The sequence below is a fragment of the Opisthocomus hoazin genome, chromosome 18 (assembly GCF_030867145.1).
Source record: "Opisthocomus hoazin isolate bOpiHoa1 chromosome 18, bOpiHoa1.hap1, whole genome shotgun sequence".
NCBI classification, from domain to species: Eukaryota; Metazoa; Chordata; class Aves; order Opisthocomiformes; family Opisthocomidae; genus Opisthocomus; species Opisthocomus hoazin.
The window spans coordinates 16,679,578-16,691,266 of NC_134431.1; the positions used below are offsets into that span (position 1 = coordinate 16,679,578).

The following is an 11,689-nucleotide window of genomic DNA, read 5'->3' on the forward strand; positions in this document are numbered from 1 at the left end:
ACAAATTTTGACAAGAGATGATAAATGGGAGATGATAAATCAGAGCCATCAGCCACGACAGCTCAGAGCCCAGCCCACTCACAGCGGCGGGAACTACTGGAACTGGACGTTAATGGCTGCTCTGGGCCCTTCTCCCGTTGCCCTGGCAGGCTAGCAGGGCTGACCCAGCCCGAGCTCTGACAGCCAACCCTCGCCGAGCAGGGCTCCACAACAACGGTGCTGCTGCTGCAGGCCCCAGTCCTTGCCTGCGCAGGCCCCACTGCAGCGGGGACGCGGCTTCTGCTCGGGGTGCTACTGCAAGGGCCGGCATCCCTCTCCCAGGGAGGTCCACGCTGCACCTCGGGAGGGCTCCGAGCGAGCCATAGAGCAGCCGCGGCGGCTCCTGGAAGAGGTGGTGCCCACCGCTGAGCGAGGTGTAATGGCGGGGCCTGCGCAGGCCCCACCGCTGAGGGAGGCGGCATGGCGGGGTCTGCGCAGGCCCCGACCCCACGCGGGGCCGAGGGGAGGCAGGGAAGGGGCGAGACCTGGCCCCCAGCCCTGCTCGGCGCGGCGGGCCCGCTGACTCCGGTGCCCGCCAGCCCACGGGCCTGAGGCGGCGGAGCGCCCATCTCGCCCCCGCGCCCCATCCCAGCTGCCCCGGGACGTCTCGGTGGTACCAGCGCCCCGCTGGGCGGGTGCACCTACACGGACACTCTGTCCCGAGGGCAGACTCTATGGTTGCATGTTCTCGCCCTTCTCCCGGCGCTGATTGGCCGAGAGGGCGGTTCTCGCGAGACCCGCGCGCCAGCGGCCTGGCGGAGTCGGCGGAGGGGCCCGCGTTCGTGCGTTGGAGCCGGCAGCGCCGCGCGCTCGGTAAGATGGCGCCGGCGGACCCGCCGCTTCTCTCGGGGGACGGGGGCTGGCGGGGCCTTTCCCCTGGCCCGGCGGGGCGGCCCGCTGTCGACCGCTGCGGGCAGCGGGGAGGCCCTAGGCCTGCAGCGAGCGGGGCCGGGCTGGCCCGGGCCTCGGGGAGGGCCGGGTCGGGGGCAGCGCTCGGCGGGCCGGTGGCGGGCGGGGGCCCCGCGGGGCTCGGCCCGTTGCGGCCGGAGCCCGGTTACCCCGCCGCGTGGTTGGGAGCGAAGTGAATGCGGGGCCAGGGAGCGCTCGACCCCGGGCTGGTCCTGCCTCCCGCTGCCCGGCTTCTGTGGGGTCGGTGTGGCTCTGGCGGTAGTCTGGAGGCAGAAGAACCTGCTTGGAGCGGGCCGGCGGTGGGAAGGCGCGCTGCCGCTCGCCGCGGTCGGAGAGGGCTGGCGGTGCCTGTTGCTGTGGTTGTCGCCGCCTCTCCTCCCCCTTTCACTCCCCCCGTGATGGTGATTTGAAGGTAGAAATGATGAAATGCCGGCTCAAATTTTAGCAAAGCGCTTTGCTTCCAAAGTGAAAATAAATATATATATAGTCGAGAAAAACACTAGGAGATAACATTTTAGTGGTGTTGACAGGAGTACGTTTGGGGACAGCGAGTGTCAGTCGTTTGGTTGTACGTTGGACAGCGTGTCGTGTAGAGCTTTGTGGCTACACAGTGCGTGTAGCTGTCCTCTCGAAGTCTTGGACAAAACTTCAGAGCACGTACTGTTTCCGTAGGCTTTTAGTTTGGTTACAGTTTTTCTAGCTGTCTGTCAAACTCTTTGGTTCGCTTGTTTCACAGTGTGGTGCTGTGTGTCTTGTGTAACTTATGAACAAGATTTATTTGGAGTGGATTTAAGAGTAAGTACAAGAAAATGGCATTTGAGTTTTTTGTTCTGACGATTGATGAAAGCGGCTTTAGAGAGTGGCCAGCAGATGTGAAAGAGTGCAGGAACAAGGATGAGAAAAATGTTAAATTGTGGTTCGAGGTAAAAGAGTCTCTTTTGGACTATTAATTGAAAAGATTTCATAAAAAAGGGTATGAAGCTGGTAGTAACACAGTGCTTACACACATTAACCTTACCTTTTCTTGAATCACGTTAAATGAGATGGTTTTCTTTTCTTGTAGTGAGAGTCCAGGATGAGTTATGCAGAAAAACCTGATGAAATCACGAAAGATGAATGGATGGAAAAGCTTAATAACTTGCATATCCAGAGAGCAGATATGAACCGCCTTATCATGAACTACCTTGTTACAGGTAAAAATGAGTAGTAATGCTGGCAGGCTCTTAAATGCATGTCGTTTATTTAATCAAGATAGACAGTTTTTGTAGATTGTGCTACTAGATGGGGTGAAATTTAGGGCTTTAAGGATTCAGTCATTGCTGCTGGCTTCTCTTAGCGATGTGCAACTGCTCTTGTGTTCTCTTACGTGGAAACTGACTGCAATCCAGAGACCCCGCAATTATCTCACGGTTTATTAACCTTAGCTCTTCTGCTAAAAGACAGAGAAAAAAAAAGTATTTTCTGGAATATTGTTAACAAACATGACCTGCTTGTGTACGATGTCCTTTATTTGTGCCGTTAAAACAGAGTTCAAAGTATGTTGCAGTGGCTAAACAGCACTCTGAAAGCTGCACAGAACAACTGTCAGAAGCAAGTTTTAACTGGCTAGAAAGATAAACTGTAAAAGGGCACTGTTATCAAAACAGTAGGAGACCAAAAATGTTAACCTCTTCAGCGTATAGCCTAACTTTGTACTTGGAACAATCAGGAACCCTCGGAAATTGTCCCTAGCAATTACGATGCATGCCATCCCAGTAAGCTGTGCTGGGGCGGAGGCATTTATATCCGATCTACACCCCTGTTTACATTGGTGTGTAGGTGAAACCTCTGGGATGAAGGAAGAGCATCTCAGTGGTGTAAATTATTTTTGTGTGTATGGAGGCATGACTTAGGATTTGAAATGTTAGAACTGTAAAAACAAAAATACAATGTTAGTGCAAGAAAGCAAAATTCATTGTCATTTTTAGTTCTCAGTAAAACTGATAGGCCTGTGTAAGCAGGTTTTGGGGGCTGGAGGGAGAATCAAGTTTTGAAAATGTGATTTTGAAAATCCCATTTTGGAGTAAGTACACTGCTCTATTTAAGTAGAAAACCAGCTTTGAAGTTAAGAGGTATCGGACTACAATTGCATTCATCCATAGATAATGAAGGCACTGGAGTTAAGACTGAATTAAGCATGTACAGTTAGATGCCTGTTGGATGAATGCCTGTTTGAACTGATAAGAATTTTTCAGAAGTTCATACTTAATCTTTAAACTCCCCAAATCCACAAGCAATACTCAGATGTTTTCATTTAAGCTGTTTTTTTTTTTTTTTAGTGTGTCATAAAATATATTTTATAGGTAAAATGTTTCTGTTTCAGAGGGCTTTAAAGAAGCAGCAGAGAAATTTCGAATGGAGTCTGGAATTGAACCCAGTGTTGATCTGGAGACTCTCGATGAAAGAATAAAAATTCGAGAAATGATATTGAAAGGACAGATTCAAGAAGCCATTGCGTTAATAAACAGCCTCCATCCGGAATTGTTAGATACAAACAGATATCTTTACTTCCATTTGCAGGTAAGGACAGGTGACAAACTTCATCTTTGTCTGAGAGGTTGCTGAGTGACTGGAAAAAGTAGTGCAGATCTTACAAGTATATTGGGAGGTTTGTGACTGAACCTGGATGTGATTCAAGTGTTTGTTCTTGGCATCATTTTGTAGCAACTGGAAACTTTGTGGCATGGTGTAGGAACCATCATGTACAATCAGTAACGTTGAAAATTTAAGAGCAGCAGCAGTGGCCTGTGAGTTATCAACTTCAGATTACTGTTAGTCTGAATTTCTAGTAGTTTCTTTAGTAATGCAGCTTTTCAAAGCCTGTTACCCCAAAGCCTCGGGTGACCTTTTTCAGTAGATTTTGTAGACAAGTCTGCTGCTCCTTGTCTCGCACATTGAGAAGAATTGACCTCAAACTGTCAAATTATGGATTCCTGTTTGTCTCAAATTACACACGAATGTCTGAAGATTACAGTCTTGAAATCCTGAAGAGTTGTTAATTTGTTTAGCTAACATTGCTGTGTCTTTCGTATGTAGCAGCAGCATTTGATTGAACTGATTCGGCAGCGTGAGACAGAAGCAGCTCTGGAATTTGCTCAGACCCAATTAGCAGAGCAAGGCGAGGAGAGCAGGGAATGCCTGACAGAAATGGAGCGTACGCTGGCTTTGCTTGCCTTTGATAATCCTGAAGAATCACCATTTGGAGACTTGCTTAACATGATGCAGCGACAGAAGGTAGCCCTTTCTTGAAAGGAAATTGATGTCTTTTATTCGTATGTGGTGAAAATGATGTCCAAATATTTTTGAAATGTTTAGAAAAAATGTCTGTAGTGGTATGCAAAAGAACAGAAGTATTTCTTAAGCAAGATTCAAAAAAATATTGTTAGTGTATTCAGCTACTTGGCTCTCTTCATTGTTATCTCCAGGCTCATAGTCTACGGAGCTTTGTCCTGACCGCGTTCGGAGGAAATGGCACGCTAGGTGTGATCTTTTCAATGTCTGTGTGACATTAGCGGTGTTAATCACGGGAAACCTATTACTGAACTCCAGTATTTCTTTTCCAGGTATGGAGTGAGGTTAATCAAGCTGTTCTAGACTATGAAAATCGTGAATCAACACCCAAGTTGGCAAAATTACTGAAACTACTACTGTGGGCTCAGAACGAGCTGGACCAGAAGAAAGTGAAATATCCCAAAATGACAGACCTCAGCAAGGGGACGATTGAAGAACCCAAGTAAAATGTGTGCAGATGGACATCAAACAATCTTAGTACTGCACAGTATACATTTATATCAGTCTGTGACTGAAATATTTTTACTACAGTACAGCACTCGATTCAGATTTTTCAATGAACATCTAATTTGAAGGGAGAAAAGTCCCTTTTAAATGCTGCAAAAACTGCATTGAAAGGCGCTGTATCTCTTTGAAAGTCTGACTTAGGCTATGCACTATAATACATTTTTAAAAAAACAATTAAACAGGACAGGAAAAATAGCATTTTTAAAAATACAAAACTCAAGCTTTCTAATTGGCTACTGATACCTAGTTTAGTGGCCGGTGAGTTAATACGGAGTTATATTGGCAACTATTCAGTTAAGTTTAACTGTCTCCTGTTTGAAATGTGTATATAGAACAGTGAATATTTTCTACCTTTAAGTTATAGCCAGATATACATTCCCCTTAAAAGTAACTGGTCAAGTTTTCATCTATAAACTTTGCAGTAAGGTCAACCTTTTGCTTAGGAAATAGTGTACAAACTTGTAAATCATAATTTAAGGACTTTTTTTTTTTTTTTCCATGTTTCTGACTTTTTGGTGCTTTATATGGCGAGAGCTATGTTCATAATGGATCAGTGACCCATCTTTTCAGGAGGAGTATTGTTGGAAATAAGTTGTGTTTTTTCTTAATTTTCACGAATGACCAAAACGGCCCCCCGAGGCGTTTGAGGGTTTTTGTCAACAGGGGCCTTCCCCCCTATATTAAATTTGCAGCTGTAGACACTGCAGTCCTTCTGCTGAGGCTTTGAAGGCTGCTGGATGTTTGTAAGCTAAAAGACACGCTTGTGTTAGAAAATTCAGTGGGGGGGAGAGGTGCTCGTTGAAGCCTCTGATGTGTCATCTTGTGCAGGGTCTGCCTTTATGCTTGCGGAATAAGAATCGTAGTTTTAGAGCTACTTGGGCTGTTTTTATGCCTCGAGCTGAGCAGAGCAGGGCTGTCTAAAAACAGAAATTTCCGTTTTCTGATTGCTTCCGTACCTTTCTGAAGAGATGCAGTTCATCTTCATCTGTATTTGTTTTCTGACTGTCCTCACTCCAGTTAGGATTATAGTTTTACTGTTTTACACGTGGAGTCCAGACTTTCAAGTCAGTAAATTGTAATCTTCTGGGTATGGGATGTTCTGGTCGACTCAGTTTTGCAGCACTGTCCACTGGTATGTATCCAGTGGTTGCAAGCACTAATCTTGCCAAATCGATCTTTAGATTTTTAGGTCTGGATATCAAGTTAACACAGATTTGCTGAACAAAGACCGAGCTGATGGGTGAAATAGCTTAACATCATGAGACACTGGCAGCTGTCACACCAGTCCCATACTGTACATAATCTAGTCTTGTATGGTAGATATTACCCTGTAGAATGAAACTTAGTTTTCACTTAATTTTACTGGAATACTTACGCATTAAACTGTATAAAGCTTTGCAGATACACCTGACTTACGGAAACTAACAAAACCTGTTACTGATTGCATTACTGTGAACACTGTTTACTTGTGTAGCTATTTTTTGTGGGGGGAAATCGTTGTTTGTGAAGCAGCTATTAGAGATGCAGAGCGCCGAGGTTAAGCTGGATGATGGATACAACAAAATGATTTGTTCCCATTTATTACCGATCATTCTGTTCTCCACTTTGAGGCATTTGTGGTATGGAGGTCTTAAAGTTTATACGTAACAAACAAGCTATCAGTAGCCCCCCCCCCAACTACTACAGCGGTCTAGCTTTCCTTCACCCAGGCTGGTTATTCTAACATCAAACTTTTAACAGTTGTGGGTTATTTTGGGTTTTTTGTTTGTTTGTTTGTTTGTTTTTTTCTTTTTCCAGTCGGTTGTTGTCTGAAGACCATGTATAACTTTTAGTTTGTGAGAAACTGTATGGTTAATGTAACTTTGTTTAATAACAAACTGCAGAAACAAAACTGGAATAGCTCTAATTTCTTCATATGTAACTGATCAGCTTTTCCTCTGTTCTGACACTTGTGTTGTTAAATCTCATCTAAAGCTTCTCTCGGATGAAGTGGAAAGTGGTGCGTTTTTGTAGCATGACTAGCATTTTTCTCCATGAGAAATGCAGTATTACAGTCCTGGTTGAGAAGTTCACTGTACTTCTAGAACGCTACATTAATTTCGTACAATATTTGGGCAAAGATTGAGCATAGATTACTTGAATTTTCACTAGCTTGGTTTTTTTTTCCATTAAAAAATAAACATGTTTTTTAAGGGGTTTAATATAAAATTAGTAGAGAACTATTTCACTTTGTTTTTATGAACATGCCACATTGATAAGCAGCTTTAATCTGTAAAGTTTTTGGTAACTGCAAGAAAATATTCGAAAGCTATGCATTTTAGAGAAAGCATAAATGTAGTGATAATGGTACTTCTAAGGATCTTTATATTAGTGTATATAAAATAGTTTGCATATACAAATATAATATATAATCTGTTTGAAATATTCTTGAATGGTAGGGGCTGTGAAACATAATTTATGGAAATACTGTACACAGTAAACAGATCTCAGTACACGAATGAACTTTTGTCATATGCATGAGAAATGTCTTATTTGGTGACTACTAATGAGTGGGATTTTGTTAACCCGTTTTTGTTAGATAACCACTTTAACAAATAATATTAAATGCCACTTTGATCAGTTTGCTTTAGTGTAAAAATACATACTTTGTTCCACTTAATTTAGAACGATATGAAAATAACTTTTGTAAGAAGTTTTTGTTACAAACTCAGCGGTGGCAGACAAATCTGGTAATTAAACATGGCACCCTACACTCATTCCTCCCCCAACTTTTTCTTTGTTGGAGTCAAATAAGATTTTTTTCATTAATGCTATAGACATGCAGAAGTTGGATTGTAAAATATCCTGTCTTGTATGCCTCTGCAGAAGGGCTGCGTATCCCGTGTGTTTGATTAGGCTACAGATCTCTCTCCTCCCAAACCTCTCGCCCCCCTAAGAGCTGCCGCCTTCACTGCAACCACCTTTCTTTTGTGCCTGTCAAATCTAAGCTAAACTGTGGATGCTTCTGGTGTCCCGTGGAGTCAGTTCTGAAGGGTGGGGGATAACGGGTTTCCACGAAGGTGAAGTACTGGTGGTGCCTTCCGAGAAATGCTTACTAAACTGTTTAATTTTATGTAGCTGGAAAAACAGAGGCTGCTGCACAGAAACTAACAGCAGAAATTTAAGGAAAGCGTTTCCTCTCAGGACTTTTGAAAAGGCAAACATATACAGCTTGAAACCAGGTGAAGTACCTCTCTCTCTTAGAGATGATTTCATTGAAACGCTTTCAGCTCCTTCCACCCACATTAAAGGAAAAATGGAAATGAATGTGGAGAGCACTTATGTAGCGTTTAAGATGTGTGAAATTACCTGGAAAGAGTTCTGTCTCCTTTCCTTGTACATATAGGGGAAGCCATTACATTATTCTAGGATGATTTTACTGTTTTTAATTTGTAAAATTTATGCTTTGTATGCTTGAGTATAAGCTTAAAAGCATTACTTAAAAAAAATCCTTGACTAGTAGATGAGTGTTGCTCGACTTATTTCAGACCACTTTCTGTCCAAGTTCGTTACAAAGCTTATTAAATTGAGTTGGAGCGTGATCCCTGTGTGTCTTATCTTCACGGATAACGGGGCCTCCTGCTGTCCACAGCAGCTGGAAGCATCCTCTAGATTCTTGCCTCAAAGAATATAAAAGCATCTGGAGTCATATTTTGCCTTAAATCTGCTTTTAGGCTACAGTAAGTTGAGACGGGTTCTGCCCTGCGCTGTAGATCTCTCTTCCCTCCAGAAGCAGCGTCACCGGTCAGTATTTGTTTCTGCTGTGAGTTCTTAACGAGAGGGGACGAGCAGGGTTGATGGCTGTTGCACGAGCAGCGGCGTCCCCAGCCCTGCTCGTCAGCTAGGTCGCTGTCTGTGCTCCGCTGCGCAGGGACAAAGCACGAAGCTGACGAATAGCACCCTGGAAGGATTTGTATGTCTCAATGCACAGGTCTAGGTGCTAGAAACTATTTTTATTCCTTTCCTCTCCCCTCCTGCAAAGTGCATTAAGGACAAGAATGGCCAAAGTCCCGGTGGGCTGCACGCCGATACGATCGGGCACCTCAGAACCAGAAAGCCCTGTGCGTTCTGTCGTGGGGGATTCCAACAAGCTGCCGCTACCGGACACACCCGGATGAATTTCTGCGTGGGAGCTGCCGTTGGTCTAAAAGCAGCCTCAGTTTGTCAACTTCTCTGATCATTCGCTTCTTTCTCAGCATACTGCTGTCTGCAGCAGTTCTGCAAAGTTGTGTTACTGAGCACTAGAAACCCCACGCCTTTTCTTCAGACTTCGACTCGCCGCCGCGGCTCTTGGTTAGCAGGGCGCTTTCCAGCTGCAGGTGGGCTGTCCTTCCCGGGGACAGCAGTTGTCCTTTACTGAGTGTGTGCGGCTGCGTGTCCCTTGCACACCTCTTCAGGATTCGGTCTTGATTTGTGCTTAACTTCATAAAATCTCCAAATAATACAACCGTTGTCTGGGTAAACTTCAGTGACCGTCAATGTCAGCTCGGATATTAACCCAATAATCTTTGGTGTGGTTTAATCTTTTGACAGATTAAGCTGAACACAGGAGAAACTAGAGGAGAGTGTGCTCTGGCATAAGATTGCTTTCTTCAGTCGGCACCTGTCTGCTGAACTGGTTCCATTTGCTGTTTAATCAGCTCGGTGGGAGGTTTGCATCTAGAAAATTACGCAGCAGTAAAAGGAGCGGTGTCTGTGCTTTTACTGTTTAAACTTACTTACGTTTGGATGTTAGGCTCGAGCACCTTTTGTAACTGCAGCTGTTTTGGACAGCGAAACTCCTTCTTGCCTAAGAAGCAAATTAGTCAAAGCAGCCATTCACTGCAGAGGGGATGCTGAGCGGTACAAGGAGAGGAACTGAAGAGTACAACCAATAAAACTGTGCGTGATGTGCTTAATTTCCAAATTGCATCGTCATTTTAGTGAGTTAGTAGGCAACGTTGCAGTGTCTGTGTTGGAGGTGCCAGCACCCCACAGCAGTGAGGCTTGTGTGAACTCACACACGGGTAGGAGCTAATAGCTATCCTGTGTCTGTGATGACCGGGGCATGCCCAAGGCCTCTGCCGTTCTTTTCTGAGCTGATTACACCATTTCACTTCTTTGGGTGCGTCAGCAGTCATCTCCCTTTGAGTTACTGGAGAGTCCAGGCGACGGCTGAGCTGATGCTTCAGACTGGCTCTTACCTTAGCCCCTGTTAGCCCCAAAGCAAACGAGGAATTGATGAGGGAAACAAAAGGGCTATGAGGATGATGAGGGGACTGGAGCATCTCTCTTATGAGGAGAGGCTGAGGGAGCTGGGTTTGTTTAGCCTGAAGAAGAGAAGGCTGAGAAAGGACCTTAGAAATAAATGCTTATAAATATCTGCAGGGTGGGTGTCAGGAGGATGGGGCCAGACTCTTTGCAGTGGTGCCCAGCGACAGGACAAGGGGCAATGGGCACAAACTGAAGCAGAGGAAGCTCCAGCTGAACATGAGGAAGAACTTCTTCCCTCTCAGGGTGACGGAGCCCTGGAACAGGCTGCCCAGGGAGGTTGTGGAGTCTCCTCCTCTGGAGATATTCAAGCCCCGCCTGGACGTGGTGCTGTGCAGCCTGCTCTGGGTGACCCTGCTTGGGCAGGGGGTTGGGCTGGGTGACCCACAGAGGTCCCTTCCAACCCCGACCACGCTGGGATTTGGTGATTCCCCTCCTGCCTCGAGCTAACTGAACTCCAAACATATCCACTATTCAAAAAAAAAAAAAAAAAAAGATGGAACAAGGGTTTCGATTTTTGGCTGCATTTTACCATGACTTGGCTCCCTCTTCTGGAAACAGGCACAGTAGCAGAGCAAATAAAAATACTCCATAGTTTCGTTTCCTGTGCGAATAAAGGGAGGAAAGCTTGCAACCGGGTGAAGGCTCAGCCCTGTGGTTACTAAGCGTGGTTCCCCTCAGTTTCCACCTGTAGCAACACTTGTTGTATTTGTTTTCTCTGTTGGTAGCAGGTCTGTGTGACCGTGTGTGGCTGTGCCACAGGGCTTTTGGGGAGAGCTTTCCTGAGGAAGAAATGCTGAAGCCAAGGACAAAGTAGGATTTTATGATCCTATGATTTTTTGACCTCCTCCTGGAGCTGCCTCTGTAGTGTGCAAGGAACCTTTGGCTGCTTCCCTCTCTAAGGTTTAGCTCAGTGACACTGTTACTCTCTTGATGTAAGCAGCCAGCTGCCCTTCAGGGACCTGCAAAGTATTCCTGTCGGGAGAAAAATGGGTGAGCTGGCGAAACTCTCGTCTGCTAAAGGCTGAGTTTTACTGAGCGTTTACAGCTCAGGAGTAGCAGAGGGAGACGCCTGCCCTGCACCTGTGCCCCGTACTCCTCGGTGCAGCTGCCTGTACTCCTCGGTGCAGCCCGGGAGCTCCGGTGCCCGTCCGAGGGCCGTGTACGACAGAGCCGGAGCTCCTCCATCCTGGCTGACCGGAGGTTTTGCCGTGGCTGCATCCAAGCTGCTATCGGCCGCAGAATCACCCGAACGTCTTCACAAAGCTCCTCCGCCTGCTCACTCATCTTCCTGAAGTGAGTCACGAGCCTTCTTGTTTCGGACTGAGATAACCATCGTTTTAATTACCCGTTTCCATAAAGGAGTCTGATTATCTCTCTCAGATACAGCAAGGCAACAGCTCTGTCCAGCAGAGTTCAATCAGGCTGTAACGATACGGATTCCCATTTATTTTTCTTTCCTTAAATCCTTTGCATGGGAATGTCATATCCGGTTCCAATCCTTAAAAAGCAAAGACGGAGACGCTTCTGCTGGCAAACCTGGGAAGGCTGCAGGGGCCGGGGGCCGTCTGCCAGCGGCTGCCCAGGTACCGGGGGTGGAGGAGGGAACCTGCCC

General features: G+C 45.9%; 1 protein-coding gene across 1 annotated transcript; it reads left to right on the forward strand.

Moving 5' to 3' along the window:
* Positions 1-763: 763 nt before the first annotated feature.
* GID8 (GID complex subunit 8 homolog) lies at positions 764-7,409 on the forward strand. Its single transcript, XM_075438842.1, has 5 exons — positions 764-852; positions 2,012-2,141; positions 3,311-3,507; positions 4,024-4,221; positions 4,551-7,409. The coding sequence occupies exons 2-5, from the start codon at positions 2,024-2,026 to the stop codon at positions 4,722-4,724; spliced, it is 687 nt and encodes a 228-aa protein (XP_075294957.1). The 5' UTR covers positions 764-852; positions 2,012-2,023; the 3' UTR covers positions 4,725-7,409.
* Positions 7,410-11,689: the final 4,280 nt, after the last annotated feature.